At 32.1% G+C, this 24,758-nt stretch overlaps 1 protein-coding gene across 2 annotated transcripts; it reads right to left on the minus strand.

Moving 5' to 3' along the window:
• Nucleotides 1-560: 560 nt before the first annotated feature.
• VIP (vasoactive intestinal peptide) lies at nucleotides 561-24,758 on the minus strand. 2 transcript variants are annotated; one of them, XM_074309492.1, is made up of 6 exons: nucleotides 24,659-24,758; nucleotides 7,268-7,381; nucleotides 4,613-4,753; nucleotides 2,774-2,893; nucleotides 2,338-2,411; nucleotides 561-1,385 (listed from the first exon to the last, which is right to left on the minus strand). In XM_074309492.1, the coding sequence occupies exons 2-5, from the start codon at nucleotides 7,369-7,371 to the stop codon at nucleotides 2,381-2,383; spliced, it is 396 nt and encodes a 131-aa protein (XP_074165593.1). In that variant the 5' UTR covers nucleotides 7,372-7,381; nucleotides 24,659-24,758; the 3' UTR covers nucleotides 561-1,385; nucleotides 2,338-2,380. The 2 variants fall into 2 exon arrangements, with proteins under 2 accessions (XP_074165593.1, XP_074165592.1); XM_074309491.1 differs by lacking the exon at nucleotides 24,659-24,758 and adding an exon at nucleotides 8,609-8,801.

Here is a 24,758-nt window from a genome sequence, read left to right on the forward strand (position 1 = left end):
GGTCCAATTCAAATTTTAATTTCTTTTGCAAAGTCTCCCTCACTCCTGGAGCTTCTAGTAAGTTTACTTAGGGTCTCATTATAATTTTATGTACATATTTTTTAGAGTCACAACTTGGATGTTACTAAAAAGCATTAAAGGCATTTCAACCTTCTTTTTGTATCCCATAGCATGATGCCTTACACACAATTGGTGTTCAATAGTAGACATTCATGGGTTGGCCATAGTCAGATCCAATATAAGCAAAGGATATAGAGATTACAATTCACCATTGCTGGTGAAGCTACCCATTCAGTGGTAGAATCTGATATTTGTGACATAGCTTCTACTTTTGAATCATTATGTATTGGTTATGGTGGCTACACTTGAATTAGCCCAAAATATAGATTTTTGTTTCAATCTTTTTTTTTTAAGTACAAATCTAAGTAATTACTTTTTAGTTAGTTCTCTAAATATTTACATTTTTCTGAATATGCTTTTCATAATTGGCAGTGGCATGGTATCAAGAGTTTGGAAACTCACAACTAAGTCGATCCATTAAATCAAACACATAAAAGATATTTGCAGTGAAAATCAAATGTCTTTATTGTCTTCATTTTGTTAGTTACATTCATTTTGGAAAAAAAATATTTTTATCTCTGGATCTACCTTCTTCATAAAGCTGCTGATGTCATTGATAACCTATACTGAGTGTTGATGGAAAAAAAACTTTGCAACTGTAAAGCAACACACCTTTCTCAAAATCATTGCACACCTTCACAAACACAGAATAGAGTGAGAATTACATACCCCAGAGCTACATAGAGTTAAACTCCTAACTCAAAAGTGAATCTTTTCCAATGCATATTCATGTTTTAGAAATTATAAAGCCAAATGTGGGTAGTTTCTAATGATGTTCTAATGAAGGTTGCCTTTTAGAATTAGAATTTTAAAAAGGTTCCATGAACATGAGGGAATACATTAGTTTTCTTTTTGGAATGAATAATTTTAGTTACACTCATGAATTATGAATGGTCTATAAGTTAACCATCACAACACAGTTCTTTATGTTGTTTTTTTCTAGCCATCTTTCTAAATATTGTCAGGGATAATGGAATATTGAATCCCAGTGTGCACTTCCTTTTTTTAATGCATTTATTAAAATAAAGAATACATAGCATATGAAGCAATGGGGCTTTTCTAATTTGAAGATAAGATTTAGATAAAGATCTCTAAAATGATATTTACAGGATTACATCACTTTCATTACATGAGAAACAAATAAAGCACAACTTTTACTACAACATATATTCGTTTTGGTTTTGATATTGAAGATGTTCTTTGATAGATTTTCATAGAACTCAAAAAATATTCAATTTGTTCATCATAGATTTCTTTAAAGAATTCTGAAAAATAAAAAAAAATAATTTTAAGAACAAGCCTCATTTTATTTAAAAATTTCAGTTTCATTCTTATAATAAAGATCTTAAGGTTAATCAACACAATCTTGAGGTAATTATGCTAGCTCAGAGAGAGGTCTACTTTTCAAAGAATGTGATCCTTAAACAAAGAAATGAAGTATTAGAAGTCTAGCATCTAGCAGATATGTTATTAAACATTGGTCACTTCCACACAATGAATCATTAAATATTCTGCCTCAGAGAAAATTCACATATATTAAGAAGATATTTAATCAGAGAGAAAAATTAAAGATGGACCTTGGATTAAGAAAAAATAAATCATGATTTGGTTCTCAAAAGAAAATTCAATTTCTATTCTACATTTCAGCACAAGTAAAAAGTGAGTTTGGGGGAGAAGGGGAAGAGAAATCAGGACACTATTGAAAGTATCAGACTGCTTGCTTTTAACTCTTAACACAAGTAATGGTAAAAAACCAAAATGAATTATTTTAAGCTCATTATTGGTTTGGGTTCTACTGCAATAGAAAGCAGAACTGTAAAGAACTAAAGTGGTCCACTAAAATGAAGTGCTCCACTCTTATGGTAAAATATTTCCCTCAAGGAAGAAGCAAGTTCATGCAAAATGACTCTTGGTTATAGAAGGAGGAGAAATGAATATGCATATAGTGCCTACTATACACCAAGTAGTATGCTATATTTATGCTATAAAGTATTTGGCATACTATATATATAATTTATCTGTCCCATACAACAAAGCTGGAGGTCAATAATGTCATCCCCATTTTAGCTGAGGCAACTAAGGCAAATAAAAATTAAGTGACCTCCTGAAGGTCACACAACAAGTGTCTGAGGCTAGATTTTAACTCAAGTTCTCCTCCCTCCAGTGTGAATAAAGCAATTATCCCTAGAGCAGAATGATTAATATTTAGTAACTTACCATTAGGAAGGAATGCATCAGCTCTACTTCTAGAGTATAACTTTTAAGATGTTGAAGCAGGGGGATTTTCTTCACTGTGATAGATTAGAGAGGGGGAAAATTCATTTTGAGATTTAGATAATCACAACTTCTTTTACTGAAGATTGGGGGCCTCTTTACCAATATTTGGGAAAACCTATTTGGAAAAATCTATGTGAGCTACCTCCTGAGTATCTTTAGAGTTTTAACTAGAGATGAAAGCAATGAACTATCATGAGAAGATGCTCTTCTTGCGATTAGTATCTTACACTGGAACCAGTACACAGAGGACAAAGTCTTGGCTTTTATACCCATGTAGATACATAAGAAAATATACAGATAGGTAGCTAGGTAGCTAGGTAGCTAGGTAGGTAGGTAGGTAGGTAGGTAGGTAGGTAGACAGACTTTTTTCTTTTACCTTCTCTTTCCATTAAAAGCATTTTCAAAATATTTTCTCAATGCCTCCCTCCTCAGGAATTGGGTGTAACTGTCAGTGAAGACTGAATCAGAGTGACGTTTTTCTAGGTTACGAATGTTGCTATGGATAAAGAAGGAAAGGAAACACATCAGATTTTAAAGTTTTGGCAAACACATCAATAAAGCAATAATTTATGAATATAAATAGGCCAAAACATTAAAATAATATCCATTTATTACACAAAATGAAATATAAATTCATGACTAGTAGATTAAAATGAAATTGGTGAAATAAATAGCTTGCCCAACTCTTTTTTCAATAAGATCTGTCTTATCTGTCTAGCAACATGTTACTCCAGGTGTTTGTTAAATTCATTTGTGAATACCCCATCAACATACTTGCTTTTTCTAAAATGGGGGGAAAGTCACTTAAAGTTGAAAATATTCATATTTTCAAAAGATAATAGAAAATAAGTATTGTCTTTCAACATCATGAGGAAATTTATTTGGAATAAATTTTTACTTAAAAAGTCTTATTCTAATCACCTTAAATACAAAATAATCTTTATCCAAATTTTATGACAATGATTTCTACTTGTTCAAGTTCCAATATATCCAATTAGAACTTTAAAATAAATTGGAAAATAAAAGAAATCTACCTATAGTTAAAACTATAGCAATGCTTTCTTTCTTTTTTTTTTTTAAGGTATCATACAAAATCAAGTAAATTCTTACAACTAACTGCATTCATTGTTTTTAGTTCTTATTGACTGACAGTTTTGTTTATTCATTATGTTAAGGCAAATAGAACAAAATGCATTTATAACCATGGAATAGTGGAATGAAAATAGACATTAATGTCTATACCAATTTGAGTAAAGAATCTTCCACTCTCCCATTCTCAACAAATGGTTGGTCAGTCAAATACAAATATTTCTAGTGACAGGGAACTCACTTTTTCAGACAGTAAGTTCAAATTTTAGTTTACCTTTAGTTTTTTAAAGTTCTTTGGATACAGCTAAGATTTCTTGGATACATTGACAGCAGCTTTGATGTAGCCCTTGAACATTTAATGTTCTTAGTGGATAACACAGACTAAGACATGAATGAGTATTGTAGCACTGGTGCTATTGGCAGATTTGATCAATCTGACTTATTATAATATATCTAGCAAACACATATAATTGTAGGAAATTTAGAAATAATAAATGAATGAACTTCAGTGAGGTAGATCAGCCAACTTTATGGTACACATCGTACGACCAGCTTAGTGCAGGAATGGCCTTCAATAGTGTAGTATATGGCATTTTAACATAAAAATAATAGTGCTGATAACAATGATAATAACAATAGCTCTCATTTACAGAAGATTTTATTGTTTGCAAAGCAGTTTACAAATGTGATCTCCTATTATTCTCTCAACCAGCTTGGGAATTAGGTGGTTCTATTAGGTGGGGATAGAGTACTGAGACTAGAGGCAGGAGGAATTGAATTCCCTCCCAGTAGCAGACACTTGCTAGCTATGTGACCCTGGTCAAATCTCTTAACTTTTTTGCCTCAATTTCCTCAGCTGTAAAATGGGAACCCTGGAGAAGAAAATGGCAAAGCACTCCAGAATATTTATCAAGAAAATCCTATTTACAGTATGACATGACTAAACAACTTAATAACAATAACAACATTATATGTTATAGAGGAAACTAAGACAGACATTGTGATCTACCTAGATTTATAAAGCCAGTGAGTTTCTGAATCTAGATTTGATTTTAGTCTTTCTGATTTCAGGTCCAGAACCCTATCTAAAATCTCAGATAACAGAACAGAGTTTGAATGAACTCACCTGTTCAAGGCTCTGAGAACATCCAAAGAAGACAAACCATTTGCAGGTAATGCGTTTCTCAGACGATCATTTTCTAATTTTAATAAAACTAGATTTTGATCAGGTTCATTAGGGCCATCAAAGAGCACATCATTGCCCTGCCTGTTGGAAAGAAAACTATAATGAGTTTGCTATAAACTATCATATTACAAAACATCTCTAGAAACACTAAAGACCATTCAAAGCTTATCTTACAAATTCTTAAAAATAATTCTCTATTGATAGAGAATAGATAAAAAATACAAACAGTTCTTCACTATCCTATGATGTATGTAATAGAGATTGTACAAATTTTAAAACTATGAAGTAAGACCTGAAGGATCTATTTCTATCATGGGGTAAAATGAAAAACAACAAAAAGGAAGTCAAGAATTAGTATGACTAAAAGAAAAGCAAAATATAGGGAAGAGTGGGAAAAAATAATATAAAAGATGAGAATGGCTTGTTTTATGCAAAAAAGGAAAACTGGTCTCCTAACTTCAGGTTCACCAGTTTTTCTCCTTTTTCCAGCTATATCTCATCTCGCCTATACAAGCCATAATTGTTTGTGTATACGTGCATGTGTGTTTGTGCATGTGCGTATATACAAATATAGATATATACATATTTAGAAAAATATGATATTTCATATGCACAATGATATACAGATAGATTAAGTGTATTCATATTATGGATGTAATAAGAATATAAAGAGAAATAAGATAAGTATATGAATATACTTTTTTTCTCCCTAAGAAAGACATTCTTTACATATACAAATTCAAGGAAATGATTATTAGATTTCCCATTACAAGATAGCAATATGTTTGTTGCAATAGGCATTTGTAAATGGATCATGCAGCCAAACTCTACTATTGTATTTTCCAAAATTAGCACTCAAAACAATTTCATATGGGACTTCTTGAAAGCAGAATAGTAACTTTATAGATATGGTAATTTTGCCCTCTGTTGAATAGTATTTTTTGAGAACTTGGTGTATGTCTAACAAAAGTTTTCTCACAGAAACCATGAGTTTATTCTTCCATTTACTTGAATTTAAACTTGTATAAAAATGAGAGGAACTCTTCTTGTAGCTAGTTTCCTAAGCTTCACTGGGAAACACAGGCTTAGCACTTGTTATTCTAGATATCTTTGACTGGCAACTTATGTATTTTCTGAAATAATGCAATAGCATGAAAGAGATATCATCTCTTAGCATTCATGTGAAAATAAATAATCTCTAGGGTTGTTTCTGGTAATCATTGCATTTGGCAGATAGTTGTCCTCTATATTTGTGAATGAGAGTACTTTTACTCCAGGGAAGGTACCATTATGAAATAGACAAATGGAGAAGATGTTCATATGAAAAAGGAACATTTTTTAATTCCAAATTTAAAAAAAACAACAACTATGTTTCTTAGAATGGAATTTGGAATGTTAGTTTGAAAAAAATAAGATGATAAAAATTATATGATCTTATTTAATTACATTAGCTTATTCAAAGCAAAATCCTCAAGTTCTTCCCAAAGTTCTTAAAATGTACAATGATGCAACACCCTACATAGGAATGTATCCCTCAACAAGTAATTTTGTTCAGGATTGCAATCTGGGCCAAGAAGGTGAATAACTATCAATAATTTACACTCCAGAGTACTCTGTTGGTGCTGCCTTAGAACTTACTGCTTTCTGGATAGCTTTCAGAGATATACAGGAGCTAGCCTTGATGGGTTACCTTAGAGGTTGAGAACTCTTGACAAAAGTGTAATTTTTATTCAGCTGGATAAAAGTCTTATGTGTAGGAAATGAGGAATAAGGAAAGGCTAAGAGAATGATAAAGAATGGAAGATTCAGACTAAGAATTTTTTTCTTTTCCTTTTAAAGATTTAGCATAAAATTACTTTATACAAAAATCTGAAAGATATACCTTTTGCTTGACCTCCATTCAGTTTGTACAGGAATTTTTTTTTTAAATTATGAAATGTGGCATCCATCAGAGAGGATGGAATAGCTAAATATTTATGAATAAAAATCAAATCATATCATAAATCGTTTGTTTTATATATGATTTACTTTTTAAAAGACACATTAAATTAATTCTGTCAATATCTATGATTTAAAAGTATGTCACTTTATTCATATATGACCAAAGTGCTACAAGAGGAAATTTTAAAATGACAACAATAACATTGATATCTGTGATATTTCCTGAAATTTTTATCTAATGTATTTCAAAAGAAAGCAACTGAAATGAAAATATCCCACCCAGGTAATTGATGTTACATGAAAAAGTGCACCAAGTTAGATAGTTTTTTTTTTTTAATTGTACAAGTGAGACCTTAACATTGAAAAAAAAAGAAAGGCCTTTTTGGAGATGTGCTATGACCTACCTATGGCCTTCATCCTACTGCTTTACTTTATGTTAGAACAGTGAATTCTAGACATCTTTATAATTACTTATATTATAGTTTAGAATTGACTGGGAACTACAATGAGCAAGTACATCACATCATTAAAGATCAGCAAATAAAAGTCTCATTTTCAAATAGCTCTAATTTTAAGTAGTCACCAGGATATGGCCTCTCATTTAATTTGAGAAAATTGGGAGATAGTAACTTTTCAAGTTAAAAGACATCTTACCTCATGGTAGAATAAATTTCAAGAGGTAATGCCAGTGTTTGTGAGCAAAAGACACTAAGAAGCATCAGTGATACCAGGAGCTGGGAGTTACTTCTGGCTTCCATCTTTTTGGATCTGAAATTAGGAGAGAGAGAGAGAGAGAGAGAGAGAGAGAGAGAGAGAGAGAGAGAGAGAGAGAGAGAGAGAGAGAGAGAGATCAATTTAAATGACCTTCAGGTGCCATAGATATCATCTTTAAAAATAACTAAGAATATCAGAGTATCATGTAGAGAAATACTGTTTTTGTCAAGTTCAAAACAAGTGACTGTCATTGCATCTAAAGAAATAAAATTGTATCATAATTATAGATTCAGCCTATAGAATTTCTGCCATTTCCTTCCATCACTTTGAATATAAATTAGCCTCCAGCTACATGCAGCATACTACAAATGAATTTCAAACAATTACATACTATGTGCTATTTTTTTCAAAGAAACATATATGAATTCAAGGCACATTAATTCCCCTCCCCCCCTTTTTTTGAACATAGGCATAAATAAGCAATTAAACCAAAATAATTTTCTAACTAAAGGAATGAGTTTCAAAGAAGGGAATCAATAAGTAATTGAACTCTCATCCAGTTCTTATTTTAATTATCTAGTAGGATGAGAAAGTTATGGAGAGACATATAAACAGAGTTGTTGAAACATAAAAAGATTACTCACAACTCTCTTCCTTTGCTCTGCAGTCAAACATTTTAAACAATAGGAAAAAAAATAAAAGCCAAGTTCTCATTGAAGAGTATATTATCTTTAAACATTTATTCCTTTAGGGAAAAAAGTGTATGGAGGAAATATTTATATTCATTCTCTTAATATATTTCTGAAAATTTCTAGAAAGAAAAGGAGGGTTTTTAATTCTTCTAGAAGAGAAATAACAAAATGTGAAGGCTTAATTACAATCATAATGAAGCAATTGATTATAAAATGAAAACTTCAGTGCTTGAACAAGACACAAGTTAAAATCTTGTCACAACCACTGATTAAGGAAAGTTCACCTGTAAGACAGAAAGGAGTCAGTCTGGAAGCAAGAGAAATCATGCAATAGTAACTATAACTGAATGAAGAAAAAAATCAGGATAAAATATTTACAAATTAATAGAGTGAACAAAAATATATAATCTGAAATAAGCTTTCTCATTTCATATTATTATCTGAGGAACTTGGTTTTGTTATTCATGTAAAGAGAAAGAAAAAACAGAAAACTTATTGCTACAGAGAGCTGTATAATCTGTATGATATTTCTGTATAACCTGTGGGAAATTCCAGGGAAAAGATAAAGACAAGTAGAGTTTCTACTTACCCTGACATGTAATGAGGTGTACTCCTCTCTCAAAGATGCTGGTAAATGTTCAGAATCTTCCTGTGCAGTGAATTCCTGTAGAGCCACAGGACTTCACCTATTCACTGAAGTAGATCGTAAGCTTGGCTACAAGGAATTCTGTTCCTCCTAACTCCTGAGTCTGACTCCTCGTCTCCTCACTATACTCTGACCAGCATTTCAAACACGCTCCTTTTTATAGGGCTTACACATGGGACCAAGCAATCACATAGCTATCTGTGATAGACGTCACCATTGTTATTTCCCCGGAGATGAATAGATGATTTTCGTGCTTTATGAGGTAGAAGATCCTATGTAATCCATGAAGAACACTCAATATTCTTATTATGAATGATTTATATTATGTTGAGTAAGTTCAAGGGGGAAACTCAACTTATTTAAATAACCACTAGGCCCACGCTTAGTAGGAAATTATTTTTTATTCTTTAAATGAATGTGAATATAATAAGATAATGAAAATTTAAGTGGATTTTGCTGGTCATGAAGCAATATTTCACAAGAGAGATTTTTCCTAAAAAACGTTTCAAAGGAATTGGAAATAAGATCATCTTGTGAATCAAACTAATGCAATTGTTTGGAAACTGTCTATGTCTGTATAATTTCATGTGAAAAGACATGTATCACATTTATAAAATGTTAACTGTGTATTATTGCTTATTCTTATTCTAAGAGGAAAAAGTATTGTTCATGTTTTAGTTATTTGCATTTCATTCCTATTACTACAATTTTCTGTTTAGTGAGATTTGTGAACTATACCGAGAATTTCAAAATAGCTGCAGGATAATTTGGATATTCAAGAGTTACTGATTATCCCCTAAAGAATACTGTTTTAGGATATTAAGTTTCTGAAGTTTCATTTCTTTGAAATAAGTTATTTTACCTTTTTATCCAGGTCTCATATTGTAGAGATATTTTATTTCACATGTTAAATTTTAATTTATTATTGTAATATACACTTATTGATATTTTCTGACTAATAACTTAGTGCATTATATATATATGTACATACATATATATGTGTATATATATCTATTTAAATGTACATGTACAACTCTTAAGTTCTAATGTTTTACCACTGAACTTCAAAAAAAAAAAAAAAGAAAGAAAGAAACTAATGAGATGCCTCTCTAATAGGGAGGTTCTCTTGGAAATAGGTTGTAAGATGGATTTTTGGGAAGGAAATGAGATTTAGAGTCAAAGGCCTAAGATTTGAATCCTCCCTCTTCCACTAACTAGCTGTGAATTCCTAAGACAATAACTTATGACTCAATCATTTAGCAGAGTAATTGATCTCTAAGCTCCCTTCTACCCCTAGAATGATTACTTCATCACCTATTTTCCCCCAGTTTCTTTCCCAAATATTTTGCATCAGAATAGATTTCCTAGTAAAGAATGTAGATTAATTTTTTTTTACCCTCCAAACAGTTCAAAATCAATCACTATGACTTAGAAATTTACAAACAAAAAATGGAAAAGGGATTTTATAATAATCTCATTTCTATTTATGAAATATGCACATTATGGAAGCAGAACGTAAGGGAGTCAAAGATTCAGTTAAACAACTTTATGGACATCTAAGCAAACTGATCCATCAACCCTTAGTTTTCATTTCCTGTGACTAATCTTTGTGTGTTTGTTTGAAGTTACCTAATGGAAGAATGACTAAATCTCCCTCTTCTTCTTTTAAGGTTTTAGCATATCTGTTTGATCCATTCTAAGACAGCTTGGAGTAGCAAAGGAATATTTTGTAATTCCTAATCACATCTTCTAATCCATTTACATGAAAAATTGAATGAATTAAATTTCCTAATTCTGGAAATTTGTTTCCCAGCTGACAGCTCTGACTTAAACCAGAGTTCCTGTGATGGCTTAATTCCAGGAAATAGTTGGGTTGTTTTTTAACCTTATTATTATAAACTGGAGATCAAAACAATTCTCATTTGGATGGGAAGATTTGAAGATGGAATTATTTTTCATCCCTCAGTACACAGTGAAGCAGTTTTGTTTATGATATAATCTGTATTGTATTGGATTTGATTCATTGGGATAGATAGTGTAACAGATTGAGCAATGAACTTGGAGTCAAGAAAACTACAATTCCAAACTAATCTCAAACACTTAATATTTGACCACAGACAATGTGTACCTCATTTTTCTCATCTGTAAAGAAAGTTAACACTAACTCTTGCTTCCAAAGGTTTTTGAGAGAATCAAATTACATAATATTTATAAAGCAGTTCACAAATCTTGAAGCATTAAATAAATATTATTGTTATTGTTAGAGTCACAGGGTTTTCATTGATAGGTATATATCATGGGAAGAACGAAGAAAAAATATAGAAAAATTTCACTATCTAACTAAAATGATAACAAAAACACTTAAAAAGGGAGAATACTTACATTTTTTTCAAAGTAAAAATCAATTAAAAGATGTTTTATCAGTTAATTTTTTAATGAAAATTAAGGAATTAAAAAATTATTATTGGAGATGTAGGAACTAAAATTTTTAATTTAAATAGAGGTCAACAACACTGAAATAAACTAAAGGATATTATGGTTTCCCAAAAATGGAATCTTTAAAAAAAAAAAAAAAAAAAAAATCAATCAATAGTTCTAAATGATATGAGAGCACCACCTACAGGCTGTGACTCTCAATTCATATTTTCCTAAAAATGTAGTGATCCAATCTCCAACTTTTCTAAGATATTTGAGTGATGGTATTTATGTGGTTTTAAAAAAACAAAAACAAAAAATCTATAAAGATAGATGTGGGGAGAATGTTAGATTAAATCTTAATATCTTACTATTTATAAATATCTTACAAATCAAGAAAATGCAAAATGTTTACTGTGCACAACCATGTTTTACAGTTTTAGATCATATCTAATCTGATCCCACAGTATTTTAAGAATTTAGGAGTCTAATACCAATGCACATCTTTTTATAATATTTCATTTTCTAGCTGAAGGATCATCAGCATGGCAGTACTTATAATGCATAGACCCATCACCAAATTTTAGAGCTCATTCTGGAAGATTATCTTGTCCAACCCCTTTCATTTTACAAATGAGGAAACTGAATTCTCAAGAGATTTTAGAACTTGTTCAATGTTATACCAGTAGTTACTGGTAATGTTGGGATGAGGACAAAAATCTTTTGACTCTTGGTTCAATGTTCTCTCCATCATACCAAAATGCTTTTGAATAATTTGCAAAATATGAAAAAAATTAAAAGGGACACTATCCTATTTTTAAATGGGAGAGAAAGTAGACATATATAACTTCAGAATTCTTATTGAAGATACTGAAGGGAGGTTGAACCAAGATGGTCAACTAAGGCAGGAACTTGCCTGAGCCTCCCCCTAAACCCTCCAAATACATTTAAATGATGACTGAATAAATTCTAGGTGTCAGAACCTACAAAAGGATGGTGTGGAGCAATTTTCAGATTGACACAAGTTTCCAGCCCAGGATAATTTATAAAGTTAGCAAGAAAGTTTTGTTACACCAGAGAAAAAGTGGAACATAGTTCAGTGCCTGCCATCCAGTGCAGACTTGCAAATCAACAGACCAGGAGCAGACTTTGGGGCAATTAGATTAGTGGCTGTAATGGTGGTTTCCAGGCCTTTCATCCCACAACACCACAGAATGTTGGCAGGAAAGTTCTGTCACACCTGGGTTAGAGTGTAATACAGTCCAGCATAAGCCATGCTAGCTCAGCCCTAGCCTTAACAAACCAGGAGCAGGCTTTATCAATAGCTGCTACTGATACTTGAAATCAGCACAGGGATGGTAAAGAGGTCAAATAACTGGTCAGATGGAAATTACTGGGGGGTTTTTGTTTGTTTTTGTTTTTTTGTTTTGGTTTGTTTTTTTTTTTTTTTTTTTTTTTTGGGGGGGGGTGGTTTCCTTGTTAGCACTGAGGCCAGACTCTGTTGATTTCCCCGTGCTTGGATCTGATTGTAATTCTGAGTCACTGAGTAAGTGGTCACAGTGGAGCAGGTACCTACCTCACAGTTCTAGAGCAGAAAAGAGTGCTTGTAATCATTCACAGACCAAACCACAGGACAGAAGAGGAGTAAATTCCTTTTCTTCAATCATACTTACTTGAAGAACTGAAAAGTTAACAGATCTCTAGAGGTATCTCTGACACTAAGGCAAGATTCCTATTGTTTTTCCCATCTTCAGATTTGAGTAGCAGTGCTGAGTTACAATAGAGGTCCCTATAAGGATCTCTGGAAATAGCTGAACAAAAATTCAGAAGCTTGGAGCTATGTATCCCCCCTACCGTAGAAGCAAAGTCCTATTTTAATAAAGAGTTAGAAGTAAAATAATAAACTGGGAAAATTAACAAATAACAAAAAATTACTCTGACTATATGAAGTCATTATGGCAACAAGAACATCAAAACACACTCTCTGAACAAAGTCCCTACTGCCAAAGCTTCCAAGAAAAAAATATGAATTTGTCTCAGGCCACAGAGGAGCTCAGAAAAAAAAAAATTGAAAAATAGTGTAAGGAGTAGAGAAAAAATTGGGAAGAGAAATGAGAGTGATGCAAGAAAATCAACAATTTAAAAGAGACAGAAAAATAATGAAGAAAATAGCACTTTAAAAATCAGACTAAGCCAAATGTTGATTTAGCCAATGAGCCAATGAGAAGAATATTTTGTTTGTTTGTTTGTTTTAGTAAGTTTAGTTTTAGTATACATTGCTTTATGAATCATGTTGGGTGACAAAAATCAGAGCAAAAGGGAAAAATCATGGGAGAGATTTTAAAAATAGAAATAAAAACAGAAAAACAGAAAATAGAAGTGAACATAGCACATATTGATTTACAATCAGTCTCCTTAGTTCTATTTCTGCTTGCAGATGGCATTTTCTGTCCAAAGTCTATTGGGATTGCTTTGAATCACTGAACTACTGAGAAGAAGGAAAGAAGGAAGGAAAGAAGGAAGGAAGGAAGGAAGGAAGGAAGGAAGGAAGGAAGGAAGGAAGGAAGGAAGGAAGGAAGGAAGGAAGGAAGGAAGGAAGGAAGGAAGGAAGGGGGGAAGGAAAGAAGGAAGGAAGGAAGGAAGGAAGGAAGGGGGGAAGGAAGGAAGGGGGGAAGGAAGGAAGGAAGGAATGGTGAGGGAAAGAAGGGATTTCTTAAAATAAATTTTTATTTATGCCTTCTATTATTTTCCAATCATCATAGATATCTCTATTATCTTTCCCACTAAATATCCCAGAAGCATCCCATAGCTAAAAAAAAAAAAAAAAAAAAAAAAAAAAAAAAAAAAAAAAGGAAAAGAAAAGAAAAGAAATTAGCCCAACTAATCAGTACATTGAAAAAGTCTGAAAATATGTGCAATGCGTAACAATTATGGACTTCCCTCTTCATTAGAGCCATGTTTTACCTTGATAATTGTTAATTTAATTTTTACTTTTGAGTATATGTGTTATTCTTTCCATATTGTAGTAATCGTGTTTTGCTTACTTTAATATAAATCAGTTCATGTAGATCTTTCCATGTATCTCTATGCATGACAGTTTTTTGGGTACAGTAATTATGTATTATATTTAAACCACTACTTTGTTTCCAATACTGTGCTATTACAAAAAGTGTTGCCACAAATATTTTGTTTTATTTGGAGACTTTTTGTCAATTTGGCCAATTTGTAGGGTGTGAGGTAAAATCTTAGTGATTTTGATTTTCATTTCTATTATTATTAGTCATTCAAATAATTTTTTCATGTGGTTATGAATACTTTGTAATTCTTCCTATGAGAATTGTTTGTTCATATCTTTTAACTTTGTATACATAGGCCTATAACTATTGGATATAGATACAGTTTCTTATAAGCACCATATTATAATTTTTTTCTTATCTAATCTGTTACTCTTTTCCTTTTTTGCTGAATTGTTTAATTTAATCCAAATGCATTTAAGTGTATGAAATTATACTTATGTTTGTTCATTTGTCTCTAATATTTTTAAAGAATTCTTTATTTTTTATTTAAAATTTAAATAGAAAATAGAAAAAATGTCACAAGAAAACAAAATGATTTAAAATATGTAACAATAATTTTCCATTTCAAGACATTGTATATAACAGAACACATTGTATTTTGAACTATTTTTACTTCTTTGTACATTTTCTTTTTTTCTCTGCTGTGCAATTTTAATCTATTCCTTTTTCTCCTTTTTCCCCTCCTCCCACTTTCCTGAAGCAGACTATAGTTAAGCATGATGACATTTATCTTCACACACACACACACACACACACACACACACACACACACACACACACACACACCTCTTTCTTGTTTCCTATCTCTGCCAACTCTTCTACTTACTTCTAGTTAAATTGTCTTGCTATTGCTTAATTTCCCTTTCCCCACCCCAAGGCTTGCTCCTTTATCCTTTACCCCATCTTTTCCTTCCCTCTTTATCCCTTTCCCATTAATCTAAACACTTTATTCCACTTTTATTAATCTCCCCACACTTCTATACCCTATCTTATTCTATTCCCTTGCCCTTATTTCTTTGTAGATTTTGGAGGGTGAAAAAAAAAAATATATATATATATATATTCATCTCTATCCTAATCATTCTTTTGTATTACCCAATTGCTTATGCCAATCTTAGACATATGATTTGCTTTTTAACATATAAAACACAAACAGATTATCCTTACTGAGCCCCTTGAAATTACTTTATATTGGCTCTTATATCTCAAATTTTCTATTGAGTTTAGGTTTGTCTGCAATGAAATCTTGAAAAACTGAAAATCCATTGAATGTTCATTTTTTAAAATTTTATTTTTATTTTGTAAAATTTTGTTATTAAAGCCATTTATTTTCAAAATATATGCACAGATAATTTTCAGCAAAACCTTGTGTTTCAAATTTTTTTCCTCCATTCCCTTCACCCCTTCCCCTAGATGGCAAGTAATTCAATATATGTTAAACATGTGCAATTTTTCTATATATATGCTGTACAAGAAAAATCAGATCAAAAAAGATAAGAAAGAAAATAAAATGCAAGCAAACAATAAAAACAAGTGAAAATACTATGATACTTCCCACAGTCCTCTCTCTGGGTGCAGAGGATCTCTTCATGTCAAGGCCATTGGAACTGACCAGAATCACCTCATTGTTGAGTCAACAAGCTGGTTATGTGCATAGAGAACCAGCCCTGAAGTCAGGAGGACCTGAGTTGAAATCTGCCCTCAGGCACTTAACATATCCTGGCTATGTGACCCTGAGCAAGTGATTTAACCCCAATTGCTTCAGTAAAAATAAATAAATATATAAACAATGGCAATAATAATAATAATAAAGAAAAAAAGAGCCACATGCCTCAGAACTGATCATTTTATAATCTTGCTATTGTCATGTACAGTGCTCTCCTGCTTCTGCTGACTTCACTTTAGCATCTGTTCATATAGAACAAAACATAATTTACCTCTCAGATCTGTGAAAAAGGAAGGAATTTTTGTCCAAAGAAGAACTGGAGTACATGATTGACTCTAAAGTAGATAATTTAGATTATATTAATGTAAAAAGTTTTTATACAAACAAAACTAATGCGGACAAGATTAGAAAGGGAGCAATAAACTGGGAAAAATTTATATTCAAAAATTCTGATAAAGACCTCATTTCTAAAATAAAGAGAGAATTAATTCAAATTTATAAAATTTCAAGCCATTCTTCAATTGATAAAATAGTCAAAAATATGAACAGACAATTTTCAGATGAAGAAATTGAAACCATTTCTAGTTGTATAAAAAGGATTGATAGATCAGAGATAGATAGATCACTACATACCTCTCAGATTGGCTAAGATGACAGGAAAAGTTAATGAGGGGATATGGGGAAAATGGGATACTGATACATTGTTGCTGGAGTTGTGAATTGATTCTTACATTATTATGTCAAGATTCTTTTTTTTAACATAGCTTTCTGGTATTCTAATTATTTTTATGTTTTCTCTCCTTGTTCTGTTCTTCACATCTTTTGTTTTTCTTATGAGATATCTCACAACTTCTTCTATTTTATATTCCATATAATTTGTTTTATCATTACTTGGTCTCATAACTTCATTGACTTTACCTATTCTAATTTTCAGAGAGTCATATTCTTCCTTAAGATTCTAGATCTCCTTTTCTAGTTAGTTGACTTTTCTTTTCATAATCTTATTTTTCTTGGATTGCTCTTATTTAAATTTTCAATCTCTGTATTTGAGTCTTAAAGGTTTTTTTAAAGTTATATGAATTCTTTTTTGGGTAAATGGCCTTTTGACATTATTCTTTAATGTGGAAGAAATTTTGTTTTGTTTTTATTTGGTATCCTCCTCTGAAGATGAACTCCAATCTTCCCTATTCCCATAGCAACTTTTTCTAATTGTGTTCTTTCTCCTTTGTCTACTTATAAAAAAAAAAAAAAAAAAAGCTTGTTTGTGTTTTCACTTCTAGTCCTGAGATGGTTGGGATGGTGCCTCTGGCTTCAGATCTTTCTTCAGTTGTCCTTTCTGTCCTGGAACCCCAAACCAAGAACTCTACCCTCCTATAAATGGCCACAGCCAGCAGTTTTTGGTATTATTTATCAGGAGAATTTCCCTCAATCTTCCTAGACTCTTGAAAGGTGAAAGTTCCTGTGGCTGAATCTAAAGCTATCTCAAAACCCAACTAGTTCAAGACTCACTAGCTGTTTCAGCAAAACTAGCTTGGAGGTGTTTTCATAACACACTGGCCAAACTTCCTTCCTCGGGTCTTTCTTTGGATCTTCTTGGGTTGTCTCAGAAGGACCTCTGTTCTTCTTTAATTCTTAGTTGTTTTTCACAGGTCTACATTTACTTTGAGATGCAATTTTACTTTATTTGGAGGGGAAATTTGAAGAGTTTGTAATTTTCTTACCTTCTCAACTATCTTCCTTAATGTTATTTTTTAAGTTATGATTTTCCCCCCCTTCCTCTGTATACTAAATCAGTGTGATATCTATACAGTTACTTAGTTTAAATTTTTTCAAGGTGGCATGCATTCTCTTCCTTCCCTCTAATCTCCTTCTCTCTTTGGATTTCCAATGCCAGGTCATCTTGACAACCTTGTCAGGTTGAGGGTAAGTGATAGGCCTCAACCTCATAAATGAGTTAGGAGGATGTCTACTCTGAGCATGTGAAGACTTTCCCCAGGAGAATGGATGAATGAGAATAATGTCAGGCACTACATTCAAGACCTTGCAAAGATACTCCCAAAATACAAGCCAAAAAAAAAGGCTAAATACCATAATGTCAGAAAAATATGAGAACTTTCAGAACTTCTGAAGATAGAAAATGAAATACTAATTAACATAATGCATAGATCACCTTAAAAATTTACCCATAGCTAAAAATTCTAAGAAGTATTATAGTTAACTGTAACAATTTAATTCAGAAACAACAAATCCTGCAAGTAGTTGGGAGATCTCCAAATATAAATGAAAGGAAATTCAAATATTACAAGACTTTTCTGTGCCCATTAGAAAGGAGAAAATAAAATAAATGTGTTTCTATTTTTTTCTATTTTGCATTTGTTTTAAACAAATAAGTAACTTTAAAAATAGATAAATAAAAAAGACCCTGGGGGAAAAATTTTTAAAAGGGTAGAATAAAGAAGAATTTGTTTGAGCAAGCCTAAGCAGAAACTATTGTTTTTTCTTACATTTGCAAAGTATTGTTTTATTTTTTCTGGTTATATAAGTACACTAACTTTTTTTTTTAATTTTTATTTTTTTTTATTTAGAATTTTTTTCCCACAGTATATATGCATGAGTAATTTTTTTTATAATATTATCCCTTGTATTCATTTTTCCAAATTACCCCCCCTCCCTTCACTCCCTCCCCCCAATGACAGGTAATCCCATACATTTTACATGTGTTACAATATAACCTAGATACAATATATGTGTGTAAATACCATTTTCTTGTTGCACATTAAGTATTAGATTTCGAAGGTATAAGTAACCTGGGTAGATAGACAGTAGTGCTAACAATTTACATTCACTTCCCAGTGTTCCTTCTCTGGGTGTAGTTATTTCTGTCCATCATTGATCAATTGGAAGTGAGTTGGATCTTCTTTATGTTGAAGATATCCACTTCCATCAGAATACCTCTTCATACAGCATTGAAGAGTACACTAACTTTTTAAAATACACATTTATTTATGAATCATCTTGGGAGAGAAAAATCAAAATAAAAGGGAAAAACCATGAGAGAAGAAAAAAAATGGAAAAAAAGAAGTGAACATACTTCAACATAGAACACAACAAATGTGTTGATTTACATTTAATCTCCATAGTTTTGTTTTTTGTTTTTTTTTTTTTGTTATTGGTTTTGTTTTTGTCATTGTTGTTGTTGTTGTTGTAGTTTTTGGCTGGATGCAGATGACATTTTCTATCCAAAGATTATTGGGATTGCTTCAGATGGAAGCATCAAAAAGAACCAAGTCTTTCACACTTGATCATTTCACAATTTTACTTTTCCTGCACAATATATTCCTGGTTCTCCTTGTTTCATTCAGCATCATTTCATGTAAATCTTACCAGGACTTTCTAAAAGCAGCTTGTTCATCATTTTTTATATAATAATAATATTCTATTATCTTCATATACTACAACTTATTCCATCATTCCCCAATTGACAGGCATCTACTCCTTTTCCAATTCCTTGCTACCACAAAAAGGGCCGCTACAAACATTTTTGCACATGTGATTCCTTTTCCCTCCCTTATGATTTCTTTGGGATACAGACCCAGTAGTGGTACTACTGGGTCAAAGGGTATGCACAGTTTTATAGCCTCTTGAGTATAGTTACAAATTGTTCTCCAGAATGATTGGATCATTTCACAACTCCACCAACAATGTATTAGTGTCCCAGTTTTCCTACATCCACTCCAACATTTATCATTATCTTTTCCTGTCATCTTAGTTAATCTGAGAGATATGAAGTGATACCTCAGAGTTGTTTTAATTTGCATTTCTCTAATCAATAGTGATAGAGAAAATTTTTGTATTACTATAGATGGCTTTCATTTTGTCATCTGAAAATTGTCTATTTATATTCTTTGACTATTTATTAATTGGGGAATGACTTGTAGTCTAATAAATTTGACACAGTTCTTTATGTATTTTAGAAATGAGACCTTTATCAGAAACACTGACTATAAAGATTTTTACCAATTTTATACTTCCTTTTTTTTTTTTCCTGAGGCTGGGGTTAAGTGACTTGCCTAGGGTCACACAGCTAGGAAGTGTTAAGTGTCTGAGACCAGATTTGAACTCGGGTCCTCCTGAATTCAAGGCTAGTGCTCTATCCACTGTGCCACCTAGCTGCCCCTGTACTTCCTTTTTAATCTTGTATCTCTTTGTTTCAAATGTATTTCTTGTAAACAACATATTATAAGATTCTATTTTTTAATTCACTCTGTTATTCAATTCCATTTTCTGGCATAGTTCATCCCATTTACATTCACAGTTATGTTTGCCAGCTTTATATTTCCCTATATCCTATTTTCTCCCCAATATATACCTTTGTTCTCTTTCCATCCTTTACCTCCTTAGTAGAGTTTTGTTTTTAACCCATACCACTCACTACTTGTTCTATCTCCTATCATCCCTCCCTCCCCTTTCTTATTTCTTTTTTCCTAATGTTCCTGCCCTAATGTTGTATCTAGCTCCTCTTCTTTCCTCTTTCTCCCACTTTTTTATAGAGTAAGATAAATTTCTGTACCCAATTGAATGATTAATTTATGCCCTCTTTGAACCAAAATTGATGAGATCAAGCTTCAGACAATGCTTATTCCCCTCCCTTTTTTCCCCTTTATTGCAATAGAACGTTTGTGCCTCTTCATGTGATCTTATTTGTCCCATTATATCTTCCCTTTCTTCTTCTTCCAGTACAATTTTTTTCCATCCCTTAATGTCTTTTTTATATCACTGCATTAGAGTCCATTCACAATCCTCCATCCATGTAATTCCCTCCTCTTAACTGCCCCCAAAACAGATACAGTTCTCAAGAATTGCAGATATAATTTCCCATCTAGGGATATAAACAGTTTAACCCTTAAATAATGTATATTTTAATGATTAAATAATGCATATTTTCTCTCTGTTTACCTTTCTATGCTTCTCTTGAATCCTGTATTTGAAGATCAAATTTTCTCTTGGGTTCTGGTTTTTTCAATAGAAATGACTACAAATCTCTTACTTCATTGAAGATCCACTACCTCCCCTAAAAGATGATGCTCAGTCTTGATGGGTAGTTAATTCTTGGTTATAACCCAGATCCTTTGCCTTCCAGAATATGACATTTCATGACCTTTGATCCTTTATTGTAGATACTGCTATATCTTGGGTGATTCTTACTGTTGCTCCTTGATACTGGAATTGACTTTGTCCTGTAGTTTGCAGTATTTTTTTTTCCTTGAAATTGTAGTTCTAGAGTTTTGCAACAATGTTCCTTGGGGTTTTCCTTGTGGGATCTCTTTCCAAATGTGACTAATGGATTCTTTCAATGACTATTTCCTACTCTGATTCTAGAAGATCAGGGCAATTGTCCTTGATGATCTCTTAAAGAATGCTATCTAGATTCTTTTTTTGGTCATGGCCTTCAGGAAGGCCAATAATTTTTAAATTGTATCTTCTAGATTAATTTTCCAGGTTGGTTCTTTTTCCAATGAGATATTTTGCATTTTCTTCCATTTTTTCCTTTCTTTTTAGTTTGTTTGACTGATTCTTGATGTTCCATAGAGTCATTAGTTTCTATTTGCCCCATTCTAGGTTTTTTTTTTCCCCATTCTAGTTTTTAATGTGTGGTTTTCTTCAATTAGCTTCTCTTTTTTCCATTTGATTAATTCTACTTTAGAAGGCATCATTTTCTTCAGTTGATTTTTTTTTCATTTAGTTAATTGTATTTTTAAAGGAATTGCCTTCCATTTCCAAGTTGTTAACTTCCCCTTGCATACCTCTCATTTCTTTTCTCATTTTTTTCCCTTCTACTTCTCTTATTTGCTTTTTAAACTCTCTTATAAATATTTCCAAGAAGCCTCTTTGTGATTGAGTCTAATTCATATTACTCTTTAAAATTTCTTCTGTGGACATTTTGTTCTCATCTGAATTGGTGTTTTGGTCTTCTCTATCATCATAGTAGCATTCTGTGGTCAGGATTCTCTTCTATTTCTTGCTCATTTTCTTTCCTTTTTTTTTTGTACTTCCTCTCTTTTTATTTTATTTTATTTTTTTTACTTTTGTGGTCAAACTCTGCTCCTGGGGTGCAGGAGGCATAGTCCTAAGCTTCCTATGGAGCTTTGTGCCTTGGCTTTGAGCACAGGGACCCCTTATGTTTGTTATTTTGCTCTCAGCAAGGGGTAATTTTACCTGCTTTTTTCAGGAAATAATGTGGTTGAATTTGACTTCTGAGCTACCCTACTGGTCCACTATTCCAATGAGCTAAGATCTAGGGGTCTCAGTTGCTGATCTGTTATGCTTAATATTCTTTCATTGGTTTTCCCAGACTCTGTCTGAGCTGGGCAAAATATGCTTTTCACCCCAGGGAGACTGACCTTTCTTGAAATCCTTCCAATCTATCTTGAGCTAGAGTGGTTTCATTCTGTCATATTTTATTCAGAGTCTTAGTTTCATGTGGCTTTTGAGGGAAACTGGGAGAGCTTTAGGAGCTTCCTGGCTTTACTCTAGATCCTGGCTCCACCCCCTATTTAAAGTATTTTAAGACTTACAAATAGCTTTCCTCACAATAGTCCTCTGAAGTGGATAATATTAGTAATACTGAGCCCAATTAACAAGTTAGAAAATTGAAACTTAAAAATCTTCCCAGAATCACATAGCTAATAAGTACCTGAGGATGAATTTGACTCAGTTTCTCCAGACTTTTGGCTTATCATTCTACCTACTGCATCACTTAGCAGCCTCAAAAAATATTTATGGCTAACCAAAACTCAATGTAAAAAAGTCACCCCTTCTTGGATATGGATCCCTCAAAATAGGACTGCTCATTTTCAAGTTGTGAATTTTCCTGAAAGTCATCTTCCTTTTCTAATACTCCTTGACTTTCAAACTGCCTTTTTTTTCATCCAGCCTACTATAAAAGAAAAACTTCATTGAGATTAAAGTAAATTACCACATAACAAAATATTTCTATAGATATTAAAAGTCAGTCAAAGCAAGAGATTTACAAATATTTCCTTTTAAAAAATTCTCTATTCAACAGATGAATAAAAAATATGATTTTTTTGTTATTTCCCAGTATTGTGTGTGTGTCTGTGTGTGTGTGTGTGTGTGTGTGTGTGTGTGTGTGTGTGTGTGTGTGTGTTTGTGCATAATATAGACCACAGCAGCCATCCCACTCATGGGTTAAAGCGAGAAAAAGAATAGAAAATATTTGAATTATAAAAAGGAGAAAGGAAGAAAAGGAAGTAAAAAAAATAATAAAATACCTATATAAGAATACTATATTGTACACAGATTTGTGAATAGGAAAATGAATTTCTGAGGAAGATATAAAAGGAGGCAAACTAAGGAGGAAGGAGAAGATGGAAAACATTTAATATTGGTGATATGGAAGCAAAGAAAGAACAGAAGAAATAAGATTTTGGACAAGTAGGTGGCACAGTAGATATAGTATGAATACTGGAGTCAAGAAGACATGAATTCAAATTTTGCCCCAGACTCTTATTAACTGTGTGACCCTACACAAGTAACAAGCCTGATTGCCTCCCTCCCCCCAAAAATCAATCAATAAATAAAAAATTAACAAGGAAGAATAAAGTTGTAGGAAATGGGAACTTATATCTGAAATCTTACAAGAGAAGAACATATTAAGGTTCACCAAATGATGTTTTTCCTTGTCAAGAATCCTGTACTCCATCCATCATATGATACTCAATTTATATGAACTTACCTCTTTTTGGCTCTAAACTCTTTAAAATTGTTGTAAATGAACAAATGGAAACTATGGGAATTCTTCAGCCTGGACTTCCATCTCCTACCCAATTGCCTGCAGAATGGCCTCTATGAGTTATAGACATTAAGGATTATTTCTATTCTATCCTTCTGGATAAGAAGAATGTGAAAAGATTTGCCTTTTTAATATCCAGCATTAACTTAACTAAGCCTTATAAAAGATATGAATGGACAGTGTTGCCACAGGGAATGAAAAATAGCCCTATTATGTGTCAAATGTATGTTGAAGCCACTTCATTCAAAAACTGAAAAGCATGCCTTTTGCTTGACTTCCAATCAAAATTGTTTAAATTATGAGATATGACTCCATCATTGAGGATGGAATAACTATTTAGGGATAAAATGAAATATTTCTAATAATCTATACTTGATGTGATGTAGCTTTTTAAAAAGTACTTCATATTAAATAATTTCAGAATTTATGATTTAGTGATTTGTCAATTTATTTATATGCGTAAAATGATAATGTGTTGATTTTATTAACACAATATTAGAACATTTGAATTTGCTAAAGTGTCAAAAGAGAAAATATTGATATAAGTTATATCGATTTCTGTAATAGTTCCTGAAAACATCCGCTACATTCCAGAAGAAAGTTATTAGAATAAAAATATTATTCAGATAACTGATGTTTCATGATAAAATGCTGTGCAATATAGATGATTTTTTAAAAGCTTGGTATTTTTATGACTCAGTAATAAAAGAAAGGAGGCAAATTTCTCTCAGAATTGTTTGGACATATCCAATTCACTGTAGCCTATATCCTATAGTTTTAGCCAATGCCATGGAAATGAATTCCAGAACAACATTATACTTATTTGTACTTTAGATTTAATTGGGAAATAAAAGGAGAAAACACACCACATCATTGAAGATCACCAAATAAAAATAATTCATTTCAAATCACTCTAACTTAAAGTAATTGGCAGATTGTAGTTCCTCATTTACTGCTCAACAGATTTAGGAGAGAGATGGCAACTTTTCAAGTTCAAACAAACAACAATAACAAAGACTTACTTTGTTGCAAATATGTTCCAAGTGTTTGTGACTGCAGGGCACTAAGAACATTAGTGACACCAGGAACTGGGAGCAACTTCTAGGTTTCATTTCTTTGTAC

Source organism: Sminthopsis crassicaudata, chromosome 4 (assembly GCF_048593235.1).
Source record: "Sminthopsis crassicaudata isolate SCR6 chromosome 4, ASM4859323v1, whole genome shotgun sequence".
NCBI lineage: Eukaryota > Metazoa > Chordata > Mammalia > Dasyuromorphia > Dasyuridae > Sminthopsis > Sminthopsis crassicaudata.